The following is a 25993-nucleotide window of genomic DNA, read 5'->3' as shown; positions in this document are numbered from 1 at the left end:
AGCCCACAGTGACCCCAATCTCTGCTAGCATCTCATGTCTGTGCCTCTCGCTCTGTCTTTCAATTATGTACATACTGTGATCTGTCTCGAGTGTCCTGAGACAGAAAGTCCCCATCAGATAGGAGGTTCCCATTGAGATAGGAAGTTACTCAGAAGGATATTGTCCTATTAATTCCTTTTTTTATTCCTCACAGAACCCAGAAGACTGGCATAAACAAATATATGCGCAAATACATGTGGGATTGAACCATTCCCATTTTACAGAGAAAAACAGAGGAACTCCTATAAATTAGGTCAGCAGCTCCACAGTTATCTGATTTTCCTCTAACACTAAATCTCCTAATTGCTACTATACCCCAAATCAAAGCCAAATAAATGTGGATTGATTTTAAAAGAAGGAGAGGGAAGAGAGGCAGAAGGGGGTATGGGAGAAGAGGTGGAGGAAGGGGAGAAAGATGAGGGGGAGGAGGGGAGAGAAGATGAGGAGGGAGGAAGAAGAGGAGGAAAAGGAGGAGGAGGAGTGGGAGGAGATGAGTGGGGGGAGGAGGAGATAAGTGGGGGGAGGAGGAGTGAGTGGGGGGGAGGAGGAGGAGATGAGTGGGGGGAGGAGGAGGGAGGAGGAGATGAGTGGGGGAGGAGGAGATAAGTGGAGGGAGGAGGAGGAGAAGGAGATGAGTGGGGGGAGGAGGAGATAAGTGGGGGGAGGAGGAGGAGAAGGAGATGAGTGGGGGGAGGAGGAGATAAGTGCGGGGAGGAGCAGATGAGTGGGGGAGGAGGAGGAGGAGATGAGTGGCAGGAGGAGGAGGGGGAGGAGATGAGGGGGAGGGGGAGGGGGAAGAGGGGGAGGAGATGAGTGGGGGAGGAGGAGATGAGTGGGGGGAGGGGGAAGGAGATGAGTGGGGGGAGGAGGAGGAAGAGGGTTTTGCACTGGAATAGGACACAGCTTCAAACAGAAATGGGTACAAAATGAGACTGGAGACAGAAATAGCACGCCTCTCAAGCATGAATTCTATTCTGCCCAATCTAAAAAGAGATTTTTCTGCCATGCAAACCTCCCCTTCTGCGCCTGCTTCACGGAGATGTAAGGCATAACTGACTTCATGGACTGTGGAAACCTAACCCGCCGTAGAATGAAGTACATTCGGAACTCTGTCGGGTTAATCTCGACAGAAATCTGGCAACAAGGTCAAATCTTGAAGCAAAACAAAACAGCCAAGCGGGAATTTGCAGCCTGGCCATGCCTCACGTGGCACGGCGCGGGCAGGCCCTGTGAGGTGCTCCAAGGGGCGGGCAGGCAGGGGCACTTTACTTCTAGTTAACATTTAACATCTTGGGGACCCCCAGTGCCCCCCACAGAGCCTGACACAGGAGATGCTCCACAAACCTCTCACCTGTTCCCATCTCTGAGTTTACAAACACAGTCAGTGACTGTCAAATTTAACCACTTTCGTTAACATCAGGATTCGCCAGCTAATCTCAATACTGGCCACATTTCAGACTTTCTCAACAACATGGTTTTCATATTTATTCATGCTGGCAGTATTATTAGTAATGAACTTCACAGATGATACGGGCATTCTGGGTATTTATATGTGGCTGGCACCTTACCTAAGCCTTCATACCTGGACCATTAGATCAGTTTTGACCAAACTGTAACATATGCTGTATGTCTTGTGTTTTCTCTCACTTACTGTGTTCAGAATTACGTATTTGTAGGTTTCCTTGTTTTGTGTGTCTTCACCCCCTTAAAAATACTGATGTCTGTGAAAACCAGAATCATTTGTATTTTGTTCACCACACAGTTCCCCATGTATAGTATATAACATGGCACTAATATAATGCATTGCACATGGTAGGTACCTAACAAACATTTACTGAATGAATGAATGAATGGTGCTGGGTTAAATGTCTCTTGGTGCCTGACCCCAAGCAGGCAGCCCTTTGTGAATTGGCTGGTCACGCCGACGTGTGTTGGGACCCCAGATCCAACATCCAGGGTGGCTGCAGGTCCTCTGTTTGCACAGCTGGGACCAAGGAGGGCTTGGTCATGGGAGTGATCTCAGGCTGGGGGCCTGGAGGATGGGCCCACCGTGGAGCTTGCTTGACCACTGCCCCAATCAGGACCCAGCTGGGGAAGGGTATCTCCGATTCCAGCAGGACTACCTGCACCCCTGGCAGCCAGCACCAGTGTGTGCTCCACACGCTAAGAGCAGCAGGAGAGCCTGGTGGCAGACAGGAGAGCGTATTCACCCCCTCCACCCAGGCGCGACCCCCACGGTCAGGGAGACATGCACTGTGTGAAAGTGGGCCACACATAATAATGGCGGAACTACACCTCTCTTCTGAACGATCTGTCCTTTAATGCAGAGTCACAGCAGGTGTAGGGCAAAGAGGGGCCAGAGCAGGCCTCCAGGGAGACATTGGTGAAAGCACTCCACCCTCAGTACGTGTTCTGGACTCTGGGCCCAGCCCCAGTCCTCCGGGCAGCCTTCCTATGAAATGAGCTCTCCCAGGGCTTCCCAGAAACCATCTGCTACCCCCACCCCGCCGCTCCATCAACCTTGGCCACACGTGCCCCCTAACCAGTCCTGTCCCCACCTCCAAGCCTCTGAACTATTGCTTCCTTCCCAGGTCCCTCTTCCCTCCGGCCGGAGCATGGCCGCTCCTTGTTATTTAGATCTCGGTTCAAATACTGCCCCGCAAGAGAAGCTTTCCCTGACCACCTACTGATCTGGACCCCAAATGATTCTGATCTTGACTTTGCTTGTTTGTTTCTTGTTAGCTTCAAGAACTGAGATCAGGCCACCTTTCACTTACTCTTTTAGCCCAAACCCCAGCACAAGGCAGCATGTAGAAGGTGCTCAATAAATACTGATACTTTTATGAACGAATGAGAGACTGACTGAGTGAATGCACGTGCTCAGTTCAACAGCAAGAACCAGCCCAGCTTCCCGGGGTCCCTTCGATGCCAGGCCTGTCCAGTAATGAGACTAATCCCAAGATCCGTGGATGATGAGGCAGAAGCCCTTGAGAAGAGTCTCCCTATCTCGGGAGGGGCTCTGGGTCTAGGCCTGGTTAAGTTTTTCTTCTTATTGAGCACTGACTATACAGCAAGCAGACCTGCAGGCCTTTGTTTAATTCACAGCCTCCCTCCGCGTGGTCACCATGGTGATTCCCATGTCAGAGATAAGGAGACACGCTTGAGGATGTTAAGCAACTTGTTCAAGGTCTCTTGGCTATGAAGTCACAGACCTCGCTCGGCCTGGCCCTGAGGACCCAGTGCTTTGATACCTCTCTCTCCTGCTTCCCTGCAAATCCCCACGTCAGTCTGCAAGTCCACGCCCCCGGGGGGATGAGGCAGGAACAAGAACTCTCTGAATGAAGCCGTTCCTACTCCTTCACCCAACAAGCACCTGCCAGGCCTTTGCTCTGTGTGGGTCCCAAAGCCAAGGGCTGGGGACACAGAGCCACGAGGCTGAGCCCCACCCTCCTGCAGCTCAGGGACACCCATGTCGCAGTGAGTCACCCATCACAGTGGTCTTCTAGAAAGTTTTTTCTTAATCAAGGGTAATTAAAATTCCTCCAGTTTTTGAGGATTTCTTAAAATTCCTTCAGCAGGGTGGTGAGGGGGGCGGTGATAGTATGTGGAGTGAGTACTAATGTCTGAAATCAGGGGAGACCCTTGAGGTGGTGGGGGAAGCTTGGGCAGATAGCAAGCTGACTAGGTGGGCCGGCCTCCCAGGGCTTTCCCCACTTTGGAGCCATTTCCTCACCAAATTCTGACTGCCCCCCTCTCCAGCCCAGAGCTCTGTACCCTGGCGGAGGACCAGAGGGCAATGGCGTGGGGAAAAGCGCCCTGCTCAGCATTTGGCAGAAGGTCCTGGAGTACAGACACCAGGACCTCTGCTGAGACACTGGAATTTTTTAATTTGAAGCCCAAAGTTTGTGCGCTCGCACTGTCTCTCTCTCTCTCTCTCTCTCTCCCCCTTTCATTCATTCATTCACTCCTGGCACACTGCACATTCTCCCCTCCTCCCACGGCAAAGCCCATTGTCATTCTGGTGGCATTTCAGCCCACTGCAGGCCTAAGGAGGCTCCCTCTTCCAGATTTTTCTGTCGAATCGCTGACAAGGACAAAGCCGTTAGGAGCGAGATTCGGTAACTAGTTTTTTAATTTTCATGGCCGGAGGTTGTCAGGACAGTGCAGAGAAAATTGCCAACGATTCGGAGAGTGGCCCACGGATCTGGGGCAGAGCAGGCGAGAACAAGGGAGCACTTCAGCTGGGGCGGGGGTGTTGGCAGCCACTCGGATGAGAAAGTTCTCTTCTTCCAAATTTCTTTGATTCAGATGCCATGCTAATTGAAAAAGATCGATTCAGCAATTTTTCACCCTTCCTCAATACAGTGTTTTAGAGGGCTGAGAAAGAAAAAAGAGAAGGGGTACTCCAGGGATCCTTCTGTAGGGTGGGATAAGGACCAGTTGACCATAGGTTGCTAGGAAATGGGGGTTATTCATTTGAGGGAGAGTCATCCTATTCCCAAAATTTACTTTGCATCCTTGGATTACAGCACAAACATAGCTCCAGATTAAGGCACACTGTCAGAGTGAAAAGATCTGCATCCCAACCCCAAGCTGAGCCACAGAGTGGCTGTGTGGCTGTGGGTTGGTGGCTCTCCCTCTCTGAACTATGAAAATGGAGGGGATTGAATAAAACAACTCCTAATATCCTTTCCCATCTCTGTGCTTCTCTGCCTTTACCAAGCCCATCAGGAATCTTTTCATTGCTTCCAGTCTGAGGTCTCTGGTCTCTTGAGTAGACTCTCAGATGGATCTGAATTGTAAGGACTGGCCTGGGACCTCCCAAGAGGTAAGTGATAGGACGGTGGCATCAGGACGAACAGTTTTCATTTAACCCTGTCACGCCAACCAAGATTCCCCAGCTGGATATAGTCGGGCAAGCTAACACAGAATAAAGTGATGAACTTGCACTGGGGTTTTGTTTTATGGTTCCCAGAACTCTCTCAAATACATTCTCTTTCAAATACATTCCTTACAACCACTCTATAAGTGATGTCCTATAATTAGCCCCATTTTACAGATAAGAAAAGTGAGGTTCACATGCCCAAAGGCTGACCAGGTCTGACCAGAGCCCCTGCCCAGCACCCTTTGGCTTGCTCTGGCCTAAGACAGACAAAGGTTGCTCCCAGAGAAGCAGCTCGTGCAGGGGAGAGAAGTCAGTTCATCTTGCCAGATCCTTCCTTCCAGCTCCTGGCTCCCGTGCCGCCCCACGCTGCCCTCTAAATTGGTTGCATCCATCCACGTCTCTTAGTCGGGGAAGCAACATAAATGAACTCGGTGATTTAAGTTGAATGTGAATTTATCGAAAGGATACTGAGCAGCTCACAGATGAGACAGGAAGGCTGGAGAACTAGGCGTAGGGAGTAGGCAAGAGAAAAGGGAGGCCACACAGCCAGAATCACAGCCCAAACTCTTGCAATGGAACCAGCCCAACAACGTCACCCACTGCAGCTGCTACAAATGCCGAGCCCATGGTACTGCTGCTGTAGCACTATCTTCTCTGGCCTTGGCCACATGCCTGCACCTGAGCTGCAAGGTGAGCTGGGAAAGTGGTACCTGGCATTTTCATCTATAGGAAGGCTCTGCCTCCCAACAAGTCTCAAGAGGGTAGAAGTTACCCCCAAAATAGGAAGGGCATTGAGATGTCAGGCAACCAAATAGATGGTAGGTGTGCACTGTTAGGTTAGGATGGGTAATGCTGTGATAACAAAAAAAAAATCCTAAATTTTTAAAATGCCAAAGATTTATTTCTTGTTCACGCTACAGATCCATCAGGGGTCAGCTGCGGGCTCTGCTCCCGGTCACAGGCTGATGGAGCACCCACCATCACTGGCCACTGTCACCTCAGCAGATGGAAAGAGAGATCTGGAGCAGCCATTGAAGGCTCTAGGCCAGAAGTGACATCACTTCTACTCATGGCTCATTGGTTGGAACTAGTCACATGGTCCTGCCTTGAGGCCGGCAGTTACAATCCTGCCTTGGGTCTAGAAAGCAGAGAGCTGAGACCATCCAGTGAACAGCATTAATGATGCCCACAGTCTGCTACATGGAGCCCGCCAACCAGAGCCTTCCTAGGGAGGGAGGAGAAGAAAAAGGCACTGAAATGGAGTCAGGAGACCCGAGTTTCATTCCAGGTTGAGCCACTGGGACCTCTACGTTCCTCTAGCACCTCTAAGGGACAGAGGAAACCCCAACTTTGGAGTGTGATCACGGAAGTGGTCCCCTCAAATTGCACATGGCAGCAGCAGATGCTCAGAGCACAGCCCACCAATGAAGCACTGGAGGGGCCAGGAGTACCCAGAGCCAGGAGCCAAGGCAGCCTCCTGGAGCTCAGGCAGGCAGGCAGCCTCGTCCTCACTCATAGGCTCCTTAGCCATTGTACTGTCTCCCCAGAATGATGGGCACTTCTCAGTAGCCCTAGTATCCCTCTAGAAATAAAGTCTCTACGGGCAGCAGGAGCTGAGCTATTTGGTGTATCCACAGGCCTCTTGGGCCCATACTCTATTTCAGCTACAGAGAGGTGACTGGCCAGACTGAGTCCCAGGAAAACACAGGGAAGCAAAGCCCTATGAGTGAGGGTCTGCCTGTACCTATGAGGGGCCTCAAACACCCCGGGTCTGACTGGCCCCCAGCCATTCCTGAAGTTGCAATGTTGATACTTCTAAAGGAGTGAGAACAACTCTTGGTACCATTGTACACCATGACCAACAGACTAAACATTTAAGCTTCCTTCAATACCCAGTCCAGGGAAAAGTTCAGGTTAACTTCTGAGGTAAGTGGTCTTCATAGATACAGCCCAGAACACTAGTTTCCTCCCAATGTGCATTTGCCCCTTCTTCCTTAATAACATGAACACCAAATTTTAAACAGAGGTTGTAACACAAAGGTCCAGCAACACTTCCCAGCCTGCCCGCAGCTCCCTCGGGCCTGGAGACTTGGGCAGCCACCTTCGATCAGAGCTCTCAAGACGGCGGAGGAGCCTGGGAGCCTGACGGTCATGGAGCTGCCCTGTCAGCCTTCCTCCAGACTTTTACATGAGATAGACAAAATTCTTCTATTTTGTGGTTTACAATTATTAGCAGCTCAGAATTCCATGGCAGTCCCATAGTTAGGGCTTTGCGTTTTCACTGCCGAGGGTGCGAGTTCAATCCCTGGTCAGGAAACTAAGATCCCGCAAGCCGCGCGGCACAGACAAAAAAAATAAAGTAAATAAATAAATAAAACAATTACTAACAGCAAAATTCAACCGTGAAAAGCTATCATAGAGGCAGAAAAATAATTGTTAACACTGCTATCTTCAAAGGGGTGTGGAGCTTTTTAAGAGGATAACCTCATGTTTGGATGGCCTCCTCCATGGGCCTGGAGGTGCGAAAGTGGGCCTGGAGCTGAGTTTGGAAGAGAGGGCTTGAGAGGGCTGACTTGTGGTGCATCCCGTCAGGAGTATCTGGCATTTCACAGGCAAACCATGAGGGTGGGAGTGAAGAGGTAGGCGGAACCGGGGAGGGGAGAGAAGAGGTAATGAGTTGCACTGAGGCTGGTGCACCCGTGGGGAGAAATAGCTGACCATGAATCCCTCGGGACATGTAGAGTCCTCTAAGAACAAGACGGTTGAAAGTACAATTTGCAGTTTGTTTGTTTTTAATGTTGCTGAAATGTCAGTGTCTCCTCTGATACTCTCAGAACTTCAACCTGTGCCAAAGAATCAAGGTGCTGAGGTTCACATGAAAATCCATAAACTAAAATGAATACAGCAGAGGCAGGAGCTCCGAAGCAGAGATGACCACGGAGAAGTTGCAGGAATTGTGGAAGGGGTCCCGCCTGGCCTTCTGCAGGGCCTAGGAAGGCAATGGGGTGGGGCGGGGGGAGGTGATGAGGAAGGAGTGAGCAGTCTTAGCCAGATCTCAAGGGGCAGGGACGCCCTAGCCAACACCTACCACATGAGATGCCCCTTCTAGCTTCCTCATCCGTCTCCCTGCCCCCAGCTTCACCGGGTCCAGTCATACTCTGTGCTGTCCCAGAGAAATCTTTGTCAATTTTGCATCTGATACTGCCCCTGCCCTATTTAAAACCCACTGTCTCCACTCCAAGGTCACATTCAGCCTCTGAAATGGTAGCCTTTGAGGTCCCAGCTTATTTCATCAACCTCATCTCTTTCTGGTCCCCACTCCACCCCAAATACATGCTCTGCAACCCATGGGACTGGCAACGCTTTTCAGAATATATCCACGCTCTTCAAGACTCTGGGCCTTTGCTCAAGCTGTACCCTCTGCCTGGGACCCTGAACCTCTCTCCTCTCTACCTACTTATCCAGGATAGGTCCTTTAGTCGCAGCAGAAATGAATTCTGGCTGGTTTAATCAGTAAAGGTATGCGGTAAAGAATATGGGGTGGCTTCCAGAATCCCTGGGAGGGCCAGAGATCCAGGCTTGGAGACGACATGGACAGGAGCCACCGCCAAATCACACCATGGAGATGCCACTGTCCCAGTGCTGGCACAGAACAGCATCAGGTGCCTCTGATGTTGCCCGTGCAGGTGCCGGACGCCCTGCGGGACCCCGCCATGGCCCTTCTGGAGGCAGACACCACCTCCCCCAATTATGAAGCTTCCTTCTTCACATGCTACCTGCTGTGTTAAGCGCCAGATCGTCCTCTGATGGCTGAAGTCAAGACCACATGTTTGGGAAGCTGGGAAAGCAAGTCTCCGGGCTCCCAGGTAGAAGGGGGTCTCCCCAGCCTGCCAAGACTCATAAGGTGGGGAGGGCCCAAATGCAGGAACATGTTCCAAGGCACTTCTACAAAGAAGGGCGATGCCCACCACCCTCATTAGGACCCTGTCTGAATGCCACCTTCTGTGGGACGGCCCCAGAGCTGCCTCGATCAGTTACCGGCACTCCTCTGCACCCTTCGTACCTGCCTCCATTCTCAAGCACCACTATTGATGGCCTCCCTCTAGGTATAAACTCCCTTCTTTTTACAGACAAGAGATGCAAGAGCCAGAGGGGAGATGTCGCTGATATTTTCAAGGGAACCTTTAATCAAAGGTGATCACTTAGATAGAAGTAGCCACCTGGGAACAAGGGGGAGGGCTGAGGGTAGGAGCTGAGGCAGGGATGACTGAGAGATGCTGGAAAACCCACATGCCAGAAACAATCACCCTTTCAGACCTGTTGATGGGGGTCTGAATTTTCTACCCGAAGTGGCAACCGTTCCTAACTTTGGCCCATTGTCAGAACCTCCTAGGAAACTTATAATAAATGCAGATGGCCAAAACCCACCTCTAAGGATTGATTCTGCAGATCTGAGGGGAAGGCGGGGCATCCGTATTTTTAACGAGGCCCTCAGAGAATTCTGATGAACGCCAAAGTTGAAGAAAGACTGACTTCAGCTGTCTACAAAGGTACACAGAGTAAACTAGGTGGATTTATAGTAATTCCTAGACATGATCTGAAGGGATGGGGCCCAGGAGAAGGAAGTTAATTCAGTCATGCTTTTAGTTAATCATTTGTCAGTTAGTTTTTACATTCAGTCATTCCATAAATGATGGGTTTAGTGAAGGAATGGGGTCAGGGTTATATCAGTCAGGATGGGCTAGATTATGCTGCAGTAACAAACAACTCTACAACCTCAGTGGCGTAAAACAACCAAGGTTTATTTCTCACTCCTGCTGGTTCCTTAGGGGCCAACCAGGGCCCCTACTCCATGTCCCCTCACTCTGGGGCTCAGCATGATAGATCAGCCACTATCTCAAATTGCGCTGGTTATCATGGCAGATGAAAGGAGAATTCTTGGAGGGTCTCTTGTTGGTACTTTTTAAAAAATTTTTTATTGGAGTATAGTTGCTTTACAATGTTGTGCTAGTTTCTGCTGTACAGCAAAGTGAATCAGCTTCATGTTGGTACTTAAATGTCCTGGCCCAGAAGTGACACAACTCTCACTTCTGTTCACAGCTCACTGGCCAGAACCAGTTTGTAACTGGCCCCTAACTAACCCTTAGGGTGTTGGTTTAGGACTGCTGCATCTCGACGCCACAGCAGGAAGGGGTAATGCTTCTATCAGCAAGGCCAAGCTTTCCCAGATACCCTCAGCTTCTATCTCCTTGGCCAGAAATGGCACCAATGGTCACTCCTAGCAACAAAGGAATCTAGGGAAGTACACACTTCAACAGGGCACACCGAAGCCCCGGACAAAATTGGGTTCTGTTGATAAAGAAGGGGAATGGATACCGGATAGGCAACTAGAAGTAAATGATTCGATATGTGTGTCACTGGAGAATGAGAGACGGCACTGTAGGTGTGAAGACAAAGGCAGAGGACGGATCCAGACCACAGCAGCAATAGCATGGAGGGCTCGACTGTGAACTTGGCTTCCCTGAGCCCACCAAGTTAGGGACTGGCTGAGTGGTTCTCTATGTCATCACAAGATTAAAACTAGCAAAGTAATTAAATATGCATTAATTCTGAATATATATTATTCAAGATTTCTGCCCACAACAGACTACAGATGAGTACATTAGGATGTTGTTTCAAGACCATATTAGTGCCTACCATGTGCCACCTTCTGCATATCTATTATCTCTACATTTCACGACAAACTGAGGCTCAGAAGATTGTCCTAGGTCACATAGACGATAGCAGAGGTGCTGGATCCAAACCCAAGCCAGATTCCAAACTTCCCATTCTTTTCTCTCCATTATATCAGGTTGCCTCTTCCACTCAGCGTTCTTTAGTAATGATAATTAAAAATGACGTGTTAAAAACACTGCAGCCTGAAATGTTATCTAAGATGCATGTTAGGTGGGAGAGGCAGTGGTAGTATCGATTGGTGCTGAGGACGCCTGCTTATCAAAGCCCTGTTTTCTGAGTGTGTATTTGGATCCAATCTGTCATTAGAGATGCTGGAAAACATCGCACAGAAACAAACAAAAAGCAGCCAAGATCCTTTGATGCAGATGTAGCCAATACACTACAGACAGGTAATCTCGGGAAACGCTGGATGCTGTCAATTAAGAAATGAATACCTGTCCAGCCTAAGAATTAGTAAGGCTCTTTGGATGAAAACAAGGAAGCAAGGAGAAAAAGGGCCACACCATGAATATGAATAAGGACCCACAACCTGTCTACCCCAAGTGGATGTGGTGTCTAAATGCAGCCCTGGGCTCTGGAATGCTCTTGCTTATATAACCGGATCTTGGATTAGAAGGTTGGAAGGTTACCAAGGCAACACACAGACTGACTTCTAACCCTGGGGCCTGCTCCCAGCCCCAGGTTCCTAGTCCAGTTCAGTCACACATATGGAAAGCTCACTAGAACATCTAACCCCTCTGTATATATAGTCAATATATTGAGTATATTCTGCCATTCGGTGGAGGGAGGTATCAAAAATCTTGAATGGGGCTTCCCTGGTGGTGCAGTGGTTGAGAGTCCGCCTGCCGATGCAGGGGACACGGGTTCGTGTCCCGGTCCGGGAGGATCCCACATGCCGCGGAGCAGCTGGGCCCGTGAGCCGTGGCCACTGAGCCTGCGCGTCCGGAGCCTGTGCTCCGCAACGGGAGAGGCCACGACAGTGAGAGGCCCGCGTACCGCATTAAAAAAAAAAAATCTTGAATGGCCTGATCCTACACTTAGAAGAGCAAATTTCCCATTTACTCATTCATTACTTTCTTCTTCCATCCATCTATCATATATTTACAAAGAGCCCATATGTACCAGACACTGTTCTAGGTGCTGGGGACACAATGATAAACGAAACAGACAATTCATTCCGTCATGGAATTTAGAAGTTAGCAGAGGAGACAGTGGTTAATCAAATAACTTCCCAACCCAAATGTGAATTTGTGGCTGTAATATGTTATCAACACTTGCTGAGGACCACGAATTGTTATGCTAAGTGGATTGCTAAAATGAAACTGAGGCTCGGAGAGGTGATGCAACTTTCCCAAAGTCACACCACCCCAAAGTGATGGAGCTGGGCTTCCAATCCAGTGCCCCCTGATGCAAAAAGCCCATGCACTTGGCTCCTTTTTCACATCTCCCTTGGCAAACTGTGTATCTCATTTCTAGTTTCTGCCCTTCCTCCTTTGAGATCTGGGTTTGGCCTGCAGTCTTTGACATAAAATATTCCAACACCTAATATGTACAATTCACTGGGCTCAGGAAACTTGTTACAGACAAATTTTAACAATGAGAGGCAACAATTATTTTTTCCTAAAGGATATCTGAAAATGAGATCACCACCTGGGCCAAAATTAAAACAGTGTTCTGCATAGAAATTTCTAAAGGTCCTGTATTATTAATACAGCAATGGCGCTCCCTGGTGACAATTATTGTGTATTACATGCTCCTTGACTTGGGGGAGGAATACATTTTGGATGTAGTGGAAGCTTCCTACTGCAAATTTGGACGAACAATAAGCCTCCCCTAGTCTTGATTTCCTTCACTCCTCGTTCCCCCGACCCCACCACACCCAATTTATATCAGTTCCAGAGGCAAGGTCACAGGTATAGGGTGCAGCCTCTTTTCACAGTTGAGAGTTCTAGCAACTAGGACACAAGGTCCCCATGAGACTGACAAAGGGTTAAACCATTTGCTGCCAATCTCCAGGATCACTGACCCATTTGGTCATGATGGATTAATCCATCATCTCCTACTTTCTTTTCTGAAAGTAGTGGCTACAAATGACACCCTCCTCCACCCACCTCCCCCGCTCCACACACACACACACACACACACACACACACACACACACACTCTCTCTCTCTCTCTCTCTCTCTGACTCTACCCCATGATTATAGGAAATAGACAAAAATTTACACATCTACTTTGAGCTAGGCATTGAGCTATGGGCTGGGAACACAGTGATGAAGAGCAAGCTGTGATTCCAGCTCTAAAGCTTACACTGTAGCAGGGGAACCAGGTGGCCAACTAGCCTATAAATTATTCACTTTTGATTATAATAATTGGTACAAGAAAGAGGCTCTGAGAGTCTATACCAGTGAGACAAGACCAGATTAAGTCAGAGGGTCAGAAAAGTTACCCTGGAGAAAGAGAGTAAGGTGTGCTGTGCCAAAATGGAGAAGAGGCTGGTCAAAGTCAGGGAGCTTGGAGGAGAATGGACATGAGGCCCAGGTGGTCTGAATAGGGCCTCTCCTGGGGCTAAAGGTGGGTGATGAGTGTGGGACAACTAGGAAGAATAGTCATTAGGTAATCTCCAGGATGGTGAAGTATTAAGAGAGAATGTTGGTCATTAACTTAACCTTTGAGGAAGATTTAGCTTGAGTTAAAGGATGAGTATAAACTAACATCCCGATTTTCATTTTAAGGGTTAAACTCTGTTAAATAGGAAATGGTGGAGTGGAGAGCATCCCAGATCTCTGTCTATTATGCCTCTTCCCAGAAAACAAGGATATTGAAGAATTTATTATTTACAACCCCTCCACTGCTTATGGAAGATGAGGAAATAACAATAGCAGGCAGAATTGCCAGGGGCTGTGGGCAGGAGTTCAGTCAATAATGGACAAAAGGCTGAATGGAAGAGAGAACAGTGGTGGCAGTTCCAACAGTAAACTGGGGCTACAAAAAAATCAAGAAAAAAGCCTTACCTTTGATGCCAGCTAGCTCTCAGAATGTAGAACACCTTAGGTTAAACATTGCCAAGATTTGGATTCAGGAAACCTTTGTTCAAACCCTCCTCTTCCACCTCTAGCTACGTGATCAGGGTAACAAACTTTCTGTGCCTCCATTTCTGCCTCTGTAAAATAGCGATGACAAGATCTGCATTTTAGATTGTGAAGTAGTGTATGTGAAGTACTTAGCATCATGCCTGTAATATTCCAATTACTCAATATTCGTTTATTATTACTGACAATATTTAATATCTGGAAGGAAATACATAAAATAGAGAATCAGGGAAATTTTTTTACAGCAGTTTTCCATTATTTTTCAATTTGCTAAAATAAGTATGCATTTCTATTAAAATCAGAAGGGGAAATACACCCACAATTTCTGAATAAAAGAAATTTGACTAGTCCACTGCTTCCCACATTTCCTGTATCGTATTGTTCAAGAAAGGCGCGGGAATGCATGTTAAAAGCACAGATTCCTAGGCCCCGACCCAGAAATATTGAATCAGAATCTCTAAGGGACAAACCTGTGAATCTATACTTTCAATCAGCCTAGCAGACGATTCTTATAATCAGGCACTTTGAGGACGCGCTGATTTAAAGAGAGAGGGCAGTAACGGAGAGAGGAAGGCCAGCCCAGGCTGCAGCAATCACGAGGGCCTAAGCCTACAAGTCCCATACTGCCCCGCAAACTGGAGACGAGAGTCCGGAGCCTGCCGGGAGATGTAGTTTTCGTCGGCCAGACCTCTGCCTATAAGAAAGCCGGAGATGACTGCCGGAAAACCTCCTGCCCCACAATGCAGAGGTCGGCGGTGTCGTCACCCGGAGAGCGCCATGGATGGGGTGGGCGGTTTCTGCCGCCTCTACCGCCACCTCTGCTGCCTCAGAAGCTGCCGTTGCCGCCGTGCTCGCCGCCACCCTTTCCTCCTCCCCCGCCGCCGCCTCCTCCTTCTCCGGCCCCTCGGCCACCTCTACACGACCCAGGTCCTCTGTCCTTGAGAGGAATCCGTATTCAGTCTCCTTCGCGGGCCCGGGGCGCAGCCATGGCGGACGGCGGGGGCGGAGGGGGCACCGGCGCGGTGGGCGGCGGCGGCGCCGGCCAAGCCTCGGCGGGGGCGACGACAGGCGCGACGGGAGCCGGTGGGAGCGGCGGCCCCATCAACCCGGCCTCACTGCCTCCCGGCGACCCGCAGCTCATCGCGCTCATCGTGGAGCAGCTCAAGAGCCGGGGGCTGTTTGACAGCTTCCGCCGGGACTGCCTGGCCGACGTGGACACCAAGGTAGATTAGGCCGCCTGGGCTCAGGCGGGCCGGGCTGGGCATGAGGCTGCCAGGGTTGCATTTCGCATTTCCAAAGGAGAGAGAAAAACAAAAGACACCTTAAAAATCTCAGCAGCGAGGAGACCGCTTAGGGCAGTATAGGAAGCTTTCTGAGGGTTGCCCACGTGGGTTCGGCTCCCAGCCCCGTCACTATTCTGTGCGACCTTAGCCCAGTCGCATCTCTCAACTTGGGGATCCAACACCGGTTTCACAGCCTGCCTATCTCCTGTCTTTCCCAAGATGGGACTCCTTTAAAGCCCTCAGTAACAAATCTCAGATGTTAAAAACAGTGGAGGAAACCAGGTAAGTAAGCGTGAATGGTTTGAATGCACGATCATCAGCCTATAATAACTGTTCCTTTTCTCTAGCTTAGTGATTTGCAGACTTGCATGCACAGTTAATTAAGGTACATTGTTGTAGAACCAGCACACTATTTTGTTCTCTATCATTGACTGAAAGGGATTTGGTGCCTATCTTAGATCCTAATGCCATAGGTCAACCAAGTCAACAGATAGTACAATGCTGTTTCACTTTACCTACTTGCCAAGGTTCATTTGTATTCAGTGAAGTCACGTGTGTTAAGTGTCAGACAAACAGCAGTTGCTGGAATATTCGTTTACTCCCTTTTCAGAAGCTTCTCCAACAAGACTTAGGAGGCTCTGTTCCTGAATGGGCTGCTAGAGGGAAGTGATTTCTCCCCTCTGAGCCTGTCATGGAAATCTTTTGCGTACCTCACAGCAAGATTGTGAGCTTAAAACTAGGCCTTAAAAATAGGGAAAGACCTTGTCCATGTACCCATTAAACATTTATTGATGGGGCTTGTGGATACAGGAACGAGCAAGTCACTACCCAGTCCTCAAAGATTGTATTCTAGGGTAGAAAACTGAAACGTAGACCAGATAGTATAAATAGTAAGTGGTGTATGCTGTTATTCTCCAAGATTAAAAACTCAAGGAGAAGTGCTATCCTTGAAATGGGGTGTTTAATTTTCCTTATTTAAGGTTCCCAGGTACATATTGACAGAGCTTTCACCTTTTCCAGTACTGGGTGTTTTCAACTTCCCATTGCAAGTTCTCCACTCATGTTTCATTTGTCTCACTGGGTTTTGTGTGGCTTAATCAATGTAGTATACATTTCTTTAAATCGGTATTGAGAATCTGTTGGGGGAGAGGGAATTGGAGCCTTCACCACTTAACATCTCCTTAGATGTTCTTTCTGGTAGTCACCTGGTTGTCTTAATTTTTTTTTTTTTTTTTTTTTTTTTTTGTGGTACGCGGGCCTCTCACTGTTGTGGTCTCTCCCGTTGCGGAGCACAGGCTCCGGACGCGCAGGCTCAGCAGCCACGGCTCATGGACCCAGCCGCTCCGTGGCATGTGGGATCTTCCCGGACCGGGGCACAAACCCGCGTCCCCTGCATCGGCAGGCGACTCTCAACTACTGCGCCACCAGGGAAGCCCTGTCTTAATTCTTGAAGATAGTGTGTTTTAGACACATCCTTTATTGCTTTGGTCCCATGGTTGTCAAAGTGTGGCCCCTAGATCATCAGCATCACCTGACAACTTGTCAGATTTACTGTTAGGCTCCACCCCAGACTACAAACATAAAAAGTGTACTGATGGTGTTTGTAATTTACTTTGCAGTGCATCCAAAATATAAACAAACAGAACAAACTGATAGGTGAAGAAGAGACGGAGATAGTGATAGTAAGTATAATAAAATGTCAGTGGCAGGCACATTAGGTCCTTTCACTTCATGAACTGAAGGGATTATTCTGTATTGTCAGGGTCTCTTAAGGTTTGGTGGTGACATTAGCTGTCCTTTGTCCTTTTCCCTGTGAACCGTTTCTATCTAAAACTGGGTGAGTTATTTTGAATCGTAGAAGGTATAGTATCAGGATTAATGGTTAAAAGGTACAAATCTACTTCTAACTCCTGTAAGCCAAGGGGAGACTCTGTTGGCTCATGGGCTCTAAGGAAAGCTAGAATGGATAAACTGCCAGAAGGGTAGGGATGCATTTGGAACCAGGGATGCTCCACTAGGGCTGTCTTTCATGCCTCTTCATAACTCTCTTAACTGTCACTGCAGAGCAGAGCCATCCATTTGGTTACTAGTATCTATTGGTTACATCTTACAGCTTCTTCCTCTAGAAACAGCTCCAGTTCAAAAAATCCCAGGAAGTGTCTGCATCGTCTCAGCATGGGGAGGCACCCACCCCTGTAGCCAGGAGAATGTGGCACCCACTGCCCTCCCCACAGTAGTGGGTAATGAAGAGGGGAAGATGGTTACCAGGAAACAGGAGTTGCTAGGCAGATGGTACAGGGGTATCTGAATTTTAGTCCTCACCCGTCTCCCTGCCTTACTCTCTCCAGGTTTGGTGGAGAGTCTTTATGCCTGTGAGTCATGGCCTTTGGGAAGAGCCCATTCATGGAGTTGAGGCCAATCGATTCCTTTGTCAGTTTCATTGACCTGACTGTTAGCAAACTTTTGTCACAGTAACACTACATGATAAACCAAATCTCAGTGACTTACAACAAGCATTTGTTCTCATGCTGATGGGGCTACAAGTCAGCTAAAGTTCCTCTGATCTAGACAGGCTCGGTGCTCAGCTGTAGGTGGCCTGGGCTTGGGTCCAAGCTGTGGGTTGGGGTAGGTCTGCTGCACATGTGCTCATCCGAGGTCCCAGGCCAAATGGACAGGGGCTGCAAAGGACTACCCTCATCAAAGGTCACCAGAGTACAAGAGCCAAGCCAGGTGGCACAGCCACATTTAGGACCTCTTGTCACTAACACTCTGTTGGCCAGAGCAGATCACACTGCTAAACGCAGTGTCACTGGGGTAGGGAAGTATTCTCTGCCCACAGTGGGAGGAGAGAGGAATGAAGTGTGAACAGCAATGCACACTGCTACACCTGGTTTGGAGAAGAACAACTAGTGGTGCCAGAAGGTCTTGGAGGCTTAGAACATGCATTCCTTATGTTCACATGGATTCCTTGTGTTCATCAAGTTCCTTTGTGACTTTGTTCTGACCCTAGTTGGGTCTAGAACATTTGAGACCAACAAGTGCCTCTCAGGCTCCTTTTGGGACTTAAGTTTTGCTTCCCTTTAGCCTTTCCCAGTGTTCCGTAGGCGTTGACTTCAGTCTGCATTCATGAGTCATGCTGAGGGTTGGGGGGGCCTTCATTTTATGCGGAGAACTTTCCCGAGGCCTTGCTTGTGGCCAAGAAGACCCTGTGAGGTAAGCAGGGCAGTAATACTTGTTTTACAGACGGAAATAACTGAGACTCAGGTTGGCTGACCTGTCGAAAGTCAGAGAGCTAGTAAGCAATGGACCTGGACTAGAACCCATTTCCTTTGATTTGGAAACGGCCTGGGTCTAACCTTGGCTTTGCCACATTTTAGCCTTGTAGGCAAGTTGTTTACTTTTTCTAAGCCTGTATCGTCTAACATGAGAGCAGGAGAGAGCCAACAGGACCTCCCTCGTAGAGTTATTTGAAAAGTAAGTGGGGTAATAAAGCATCTGGCATTGTAGCAGGCACACATGTTGGTCATTAATCCATGCTCTGCCATGCTGCGTGATGATCTTCATGGACACGATGGGAGTGTATTTAAGGACCTGAAATTCTGCATTTCTATGAAAAGCAGTGTTCTGAATGACTAATTTCCAAAACTTTGGTGCGTGTAACTTCTGACCTTGCCCCTTCTTTTTAATATTTTAGCCAGCTTACCAAAACCTGAGGCAGAAAGTGGATAATTTTGTGTCAACACATCTGGACAAGCAGGAGTGGAATCCTACGATGAACAAAAACCAATTGCGAAATGGTCTGAGGCAGAGTGTGGTTCAGTAAGTAAGCAGAATTGAGAGCGTAAAGGCAGTTATCACAAGCGTGACTCGCAAGAAGGCCAATGCAAGGCACTATTTGGTCAAGGTGCATGGTACTTTCCAGCAAATGTGACATACAAGTTACAGCAGACTCCACCCCTATTAAAATTAAGGTTCAAGTAAGCAAAGAACTCAATTGAAATTCTTGCTACCCACATAGGCCTCCCATGCACACCTCTACCAGGAAAGATATTCCAAATTGTAAGACATATTTCACACTCTTTGAAGTTTTCAGTGTAATGTGAACATACGCTGGAGTTCATACCGATATATCAATGTTTGGGTCTTGGGCAAGAGCAGCTGGATCTTCTCACAAGTCAGTGTGGGTTATACAAATTTTCTGAATCCACACGGCCCCTCTAAAGTGTAATGGCAGCTTTCAGGAAGGCATGGAGTCTTATTAAGGTATATTCTTCACAGCAGCAAACTGAACCTTAGTTAATGAGGTGCTACTGATCGCTCATCCAAGTGACTTCTCAGTGTCACTGTCACAAAAGTGGTGGTGGCTCATGAAATCCAGTGTCCTAAGATAAGCTTTTTCTAATCCATTCAGAATCCTTTTTTTGCTCTTCATATCAGCACTTATGTTCAGGTTTTCTTGATCCACTGTCTCTCCTGGAATATCTAAAAGCTTGTGAAGCCTTCCCCTTTAAAAACAGAAGTATCAGGGAATTGTGCCGAGTCAAAAAAACCCAGTATCAAAAAGGTAGTGGTGCACGATTCCATTTCTGTAACATGCGTGAACTAACATATAATTATAGGGATGGAGAATAGATTAGTGATTGCTAGGGCTTAGGGTCAGGGTCGGGGGGTGAGTGTGGCTAGAAAGGAGTAGCATGAAGGGGGTGGGGTACAGGTGAGTATCTTAATTGTGGTGGTGGTTACATGAAGGTCCTCATGATAAAGTTGTGCAGAGCTACCCACGCCGACGCACGTGAGTGCAACTGTAACTGAGATGTAACCGAGGTCAGGAGAGTACCCGTGCTGGTTTTCTGGGTTTTTGCGCCCACCCCCTTTGTTTTTGGAGGTTTAATTGACATACAGCATATTGGTTTCAGGTATAATTAGTTTCAAACATAAAGATTCAATATTTGTATATATTTTGAAATGATCACCACAGTAAGTCTAGTTAACTTCCATCACCACGTATAGTTACAGAATTTTTCCTTTTTCCTGTGTTCCTGGCTTTGATGTTGTACTGCAGTCGTGTACAGTACAAGCATTCGGGGTGGCTGGGTAAAGGAGTGCGTGGACCTCCCTATGTAATTCCTTGCAACTTTCTATGGATATATAATTTCAAAATAAGTTTTGTAAAATAGAAAAGGATGCTTATTAACAAGCTGGCACTTGCAGTATGGCTGTATGGCTGATGAAATCTGAATCTTTAAACGAAACTAAAATTTACAAAAACTCTCAGAGTTAGGGAAGAAGCATGATACCAAAAGATGCCCAGTGCCTTGTCATTCTGGATTTATCACCCATTGCCTTTCTGTTTCTCTAGGGAGCAGACTGTGGCACAGGGATCCTTCAGAGAGAAGGGGACGATAGCTTCCACTTACTGAGCAACTATTTCATGTCTGGCACTGGTCCCTATATGTGTTATCGCTAATCCTTACAAAAAACATATTTGACAGCTGCAGTAACAAATCAGATGAAACTTTTTTTTTAACCCTGCCTTTTAAGGGTTAAAAGCATATTAAGAAACTAAATCTAAGCACCAAATATTTGAAAGGGTGCCATTAATGGTATGAAAACTGTCAACGTTACTGTTAATTTTTAATACACAATGATGTCATTCTTGAAGTATGCATGTGGCGCTTCTCTTTATATACCTTTAATATGAAATGTAACACAGAAAGGTGCTTAGAACAGAGATGCAGTCTAACAAGTAATTAGAACATCCCTGTAGTCACCACCCAGGTTGAGAAATAGAACTTACCAGCACCCTCCAAAACACCCCGGCCCTGCCTCCCTCCTTTCTTGATATACCTTCCTCCTCTCAGAAGGTTACCATACTTCTGAGTTGGATGGTCATTCTTTCCTTGCTTTTTTTTCATAGTTTTACCACCTATGTAAATATTTCCTCCTTTTTGATTTGAGCTAGAATGTATTTAACCTGAAAACATGAATTTGGATGTAGTACTGAGACACTTCTATGTGATTCTTGCTAACATTTTGAATTTGAGGCAAATTCTAATGAAGTTTTAAAGTGAAGATTTGCTGCTTAACCCTGTAGATGAAACACTGCAGCCCTCAGCATTGGCTGGCTGGCCTGGCTCTTCAGGCCCAGAACCTGTATCCCAGTTCTGCAGCGTGGAGGGCTTAACAGGAAATCAGGCTCTACTGTTGAACCTAATTATGACTGATAAGTCTTTTAACTGCATATTTGTTCATTTCATCTTCCGTTTTAGGCTCCTGACAAGATCCTGTTTTCTCCGAACACTTTTAAAATCTCCAAGAAAGGGAGCTACACTCTTGGTACTTTGTTTTCCTTGGTCAGGCTTTCACCTCCAGTAAAGACCCCTGTGAATCTGACCTGGGAAGCGGGGTGGTGTAGGTGGACAGCCGTTGGCTTGTGCCTAAGGAGAGGTGGCTTTGCTTCCCCACTGACCCATGGCCTGCTGCTGGCCTCTCTGTGTTCCACGGTGCTCATCTCTAAGGGCACACATTGTCTATTGGGGTCTGCCCCAAAGTGCCCCTGTACTGTAATGGTGGTCTGTTTACATCTAGGCTTTCTGTTGATAAGCTGTCAGTTCCCACTGGATCTAGGAAGCACTTTATTCACTACTCAGCCTAACCAGTTCAAGGCCTGTTTCTCATCTCACTTATCACTGTGTGTGTTCACCCAGTTGTCTCCTTGGCTGTACCCTGACACACCATTTGCCCCATTACTGCAGGACCTATTTTTACCCAAGCAAAAGCTTGAATGGGCTAAGAACTCAAGTCTAAAGGAAAGTAAGTAAAACCTGTCCACCATGCTTGTGATGGTATTTGACTGTTTTAATCCTTCGAGGAGAACAATTCAGTTTGACCCTGCATGGACTATTTTCCAAACCCTTCAAATGAGATTTGTTTCCTGTGACCATAATCTTCCTCACTACCCACCCCTGGTGTTTGAATACAGACATCTTGACTAATTTTTGCTCTATTTCAGAAAGGATTAGGGATGTATTTTAGCCCCTTAGGAACTGAGAACCAGTCTGTTTCTTGTCTGTTTACTTGTTTGCTTCCAAGTTACCTAGTATGTGTCATAGGTAACAACCACAGCCGAAGGCCTTGTTGAATTGCTGGTGATGCTGTAAACATTCCCAGCCCTGACTGATTTGTGTTATATAAGATTTAGGGCTTACTAGCCAGGTTGCTGCTGGAGGCTGCTTCTCCTACTTTGACTTGTGAGAGGATAGATATTGAAGGAAATGGAGTCAAGTGGGAGGCTTACTGGCTTTGACAGACTGAGGTTTTCAACTCTCCCCGTGCCGTCGGTTCTCTCCTACCATATTGTTACTTGCTCTTTGTCTTTGGGACAGTTTTGTTTGGTTCTCTTGTACAAGGTTGAGGTGGGAGTGGATGAGATTGTGTATTAGGAATAATGATAGCTGCTGGTCACGAATTGCCCTCTAGATATATCGTGGCTTGAACCCTACGTGGTAAGTGGACCGCCCTGTGAAAGAACTCCCTCAAGGGGCTCTACTTTGCACCAGGTGGACATTTATTGGGCTCTCTCATGACATTTGGAGGCTAAATAATGGAATGATCTATTTGTCTTCTCAAGGTCAGGGATGTTGGAAGCTGGAGTGGACAGAATTATTTCCCAGGTGGTGGATCCCAAACTAAACCACATCTTCAGGCCACAGATAGAACGAGCAATTCATGAGTTCCTGGCAGCCCAGAAAAAAGAAGCTGTGCCAGCACCCCCTCCAGAGCCTGAAAGCCAGGACCCTCCAGCCCCATCCCAGGATGCTTCCTAAGGTCCAGTATCCCGTCTTTTTTTTTTGCGATACGTGGGCCTCTCACTGCTGTGGCCTCTCCCGTTGCGGAGCACAGGCTCCAGACGCGCAGGCTCAGCGGCCATGGCTCACGGGCCTAGCTGCACCACGGCATGTGGGATCTTCCCAGACCGGGGCACAAACCCGTGTCCCCTGCATCGGCAGGCGGACTCTCAACCACTGCGCCACCAGGGAAGCCCCAGTATCCCGTCTTTTGTCCAGGAACATTCACCTCTGGCTTATAGATATAGAAAATGGATAGAAAAGGGGTAAGCCATTACTGAGGGTCATGTTTCTTGTCTATTCAGAAAAGTATTTACTGCAAATGGACTTCATTTTGTTATGAGTCATTTTTTACTGAGAACTAATTAGTAATGTTTTCCTGTGTCTGTGAGTATGATTTTCTGTGCCAGCAGAGCTAAACGTTTAAGCTGTGAATAGATGTTTCATTAGAAACCATCTGGGATGATTGGTGTGCACAAGGCAAATTCACATGAAAGTCTTGTTGTTCTGAAATTGTTTAAATGAGTCTCTCCCCTGGACATGAGTTAACTTGGGTTTACAGTTTTTATGTAAAATCAAGCAATGCATTCTAAAGTGGCATCCTAAATGGGGCTCAGAGTCTGCTTTAAGCCCTGCTGGATTTCCTTGTATTTAGTAAGGATTTCAATTCACCACTGTCAGTTACCGTGGGATTCTTCTGTTATGAGCACTCCTTTTCTTTTTTTTTTTACATTTGAAATTTAATTTTAAAAATCAGCTCTAGATACACAAAACAATGCTTTTTGCAGAGCTTGGGAGACATTAGTAAACATAAGCAGCGATCACCAAGTAAGCAGTGGCGGACTCAGCTCAGCCATTGTTGGTAACCATCAGGGTGTGCCTCATCCCCTCATGCTACTTCGGTGTTCTCTTTGTAAGAGTCTTTAAGATGGCTGTTACTTTTGATAAATAAAATAAGCATCAGTGAGTGAACAAAGTGAGAACATCAGGCTCACATGGGGCACTCGAGAGAAATTGTCCCTTTGTACCTGTCTATATTAGGAGAAGACCTCAATTCCATTATGGAGAGGAAAACATTCATTTCAAGTCTGTCTTTCTAGTTTAATTCCTTTGGGGATATAAAATTAAACATAACACAAAACTAACATTTTGATATGATTATCTTTTCTTTTTAGAATATGCCTGACACGTTTTGGAAGCTCCATTGAATTAATGGTGAAGAACTGGATTCAGTTACATAAGAGTACAACTTCAGAGTGAAGACAGGCCAAGGTCATCACTGATTTCACAATTCAACGTTGACTGTGGGGCGGTGTCCAGATAAAGTAGGGAGCAAGTGGGCCAGTAGGAGAGTTGACCATGTGGGCCCCACGTCGTGCTGCCGTCTGGCCAGCCTGTCCAAGCGGTGACACCCACTAGACACTACAGATACATTAAGAAACACTACATCAACTTGGGGTTGTCCTGAAACAAACCTCTGTACTTGAACTTAGAGACTGTGTATGAATTTTAGGGTTTGTGCTTGGGGATAAGCAACAGCTACAATGAAGGCACATAACCAGTCCCAAAGATGCAATTTCAAAGAATGACAGTAAAGGTTGGCCAGGAGTAGGTATTTGACAATGCTTATTTGATACTGTTTCTCAGAGTTTCAAATAAGAGTGTACAGGCCGTTAGCATCAAATAGCTTTAAGGTTGTTGTGACCCTCTTGTCCATGACTCTTTAGCTTCCGTTTCCTTTCCCCTGTAAGAGGTGTCAAAACATGGGACCCTAGAATGCATGAGGAAATGTAGAATTAGGTATAAGGAAAAACATTTGCAGGCTCTCTGTCCAGGGCTGCTTCCTATCCTGCAAGGGCTAGTGAGTCTTGGGTGTGTTTATTTTATTCTCATGTTTGTGTTTTTTAGAAGGTGAATAATTAATAAGTGGCTTAAGTTTTGTAATTAAATCATTTGATACTCTGAAGCTTCGACTAATTCTTAGACCCCAGGTGCGCAGTGTAACCTTTGTCCTCGGCCTGCATGCCATTCCTGTGCACAACACGACTTAATGGCAGTGAAGGACTGGTAGACATGCCTTGGAACTACCGTCGTCCTGCAGCTAGTGGGTGTAGCTGGAAGTGAGCAAGACGTTCCTCTCTTCCCCAGACTATCCCTGATGTCAGTCTTTAGTTGAGCGTACTGTGCTCTGTCAGTGTTTCCCAAACTTGTTTGCGGAAGTGTCACCTGGGGATTTTAAGAAAAAAATGCATATTCTGATTCAGAAGTTCTGGGAGGACCCGAGAGTGTTTCTGACAGGTTCCAGGTGATGACTCGGCATATTGCATCCCAAGCCTTGGATGATGTCAAAAATTACTTCAAACTAAGTGTCTTTCGTTCTTAGTTGAGTCTACTCCTGGATATTGTTACTCAGACTTTAACCTGTTTAGACTTCCACCTTTACCATCAATACCTGTAAGTTAGGACTGCACTTCCGTATTTAGCAAGATGTTTGGGCAACATGTGCCCTTACTTTAAAGCAAGTTGACCACGTGTTTAGGGCAGGCGGCAGTTACCTCTGAAGTGTGTTCTGCTTCCCGCTGAAACAGGTTGGTGTCCTTTTCAGTTTAGGATTCAACTACCAAGTCCTCAGTACCCAGAGAAGGGCCCCTCTAGTCCTCTTCACTCCACTAATAGGTAAACATGGAATGACCAGTCTTACCAGTCCTGTGCTCTGCAAGGAAGCTTCTCAGACTAGTATCCCCTCTTCAATACCATGAACCTCCTTCCCTGGGAGGCCTCTGCCACCGGACGGAGGCCTCAGCAGAGCCCCTTTCTGTCAACTCGGCCAAAATCCTGCCCATCCAACACTGACCTCAACCCAGTGACAGGGCAGAATAGAGCAACCCAGAGAAGGTGTCCTTCTGCCCACAAATGCCCAAGTGACTGTTGTGTATGCTTTTTGGCAGACAGTTTTTGGTCCATCTCAGTTCTCTTTTTTTTCCATTATGAGAGAAGGGTGTACCAGTTGATGAGAAACACCCTAATTTTCACAGAATGTTAAATATGCCAAGATACCAAGGAGTTTTGTTCTTTTTTTAAAATCAGTGTTACATCCACTAAGTCACTGT

The 25993-nt window shown here is 47.2% G+C and overlaps 1 protein-coding gene and 1 long non-coding RNA gene across 6 annotated transcripts in view; one reads left to right on the top strand and one right to left on the bottom strand.

The window, feature by feature from the left end:
• LOC309819691 overlaps positions 1 to 14353 on the bottom strand; it is a 160314-nt gene extending 145961 nt beyond the window's left edge. The window contains exons 1-3 of one of the 2 annotated variants that reach the window (XR_014296456.1): positions 14224 to 14353; positions 13676 to 13824; positions 4190 to 4356 (exon numbers count right to left, since the gene is read on the bottom strand). This is a non-coding gene — a long non-coding RNA (uncharacterized lncRNA). Of the gene's footprint in view, positions 1 to 4189; positions 4357 to 13675; positions 13825 to 14223 lie in introns of those variants that run through there. The other variant, XR_014296455.1, reaches the window with a different exon arrangement.
• Positions 14354 to 14549: 196 nt separating this feature from the next.
• BOD1 (biorientation of chromosomes in cell division 1) lies at positions 14550 to 24843 on the top strand. Of its 4 annotated transcripts, none has more exons than XR_014296494.1 (5): positions 14550 to 14976; positions 18731 to 18855; positions 21306 to 21372; positions 22667 to 22863; positions 24059 to 24843. XR_014296494.1 is itself a non-coding variant. In XM_082650835.1 (5 exons), exons 1-4 carry the CDS (start codon positions 14740 to 14742, stop codon positions 22860 to 22862), a joined length of 621 nt encoding a protein of 206 aa, XP_082506961.1. In that variant the 5' UTR covers positions 14550 to 14739; the 3' UTR covers position 22863; positions 24059 to 24843. The 4 variants fall into 4 exon arrangements, 3 of the variants coding, with proteins under 3 accessions (XP_082506961.1, XP_082506959.1, XP_082506960.1); XM_082650835.1 differs by lacking the exon at positions 21306 to 21372 and adding an exon at positions 16656 to 16718; XM_082650833.1 differs by lacking the exon at positions 21306 to 21372.
• Positions 24844 to 25993: the final 1150 nt, after the last annotated feature.

The sequence above is a fragment of the Grampus griseus genome, assembly GCF_964374135.1.
Source record: "Grampus griseus genome assembly, chromosome: 3".
NCBI classification, from domain to species: Eukaryota; Metazoa; Chordata; class Mammalia; order Artiodactyla; family Delphinidae; genus Grampus; species Grampus griseus.
Note: the sequence above shows the minus strand (reverse complement) of the source record. Positions and strands in the feature narration are given on the sequence as shown.

Bases quoted from the DNA above. Each gene is read 5' to 3' on its own strand.
- BOD1 (XM_082650835.1), top strand. From the start codon at position 14,740: ATGGCGGACGGCGGGGGCGGAGGGGGCACCGGCGCGGTGGGCGGCGGC. The intron at 14,977-16,655 runs GTAGATTAGGCC...TTTACTTTGCAG, and splicing joins TGGCCGACGTGGACACCAAG to TGCATCCAAAATATAAACAA. The intron at 16,719-18,730 runs GTAAGTATAATA...TTAATATTTTAG, and splicing joins AAGAGACGGAGATAGTGATA to CCAGCTTACCAAAACCTGAG.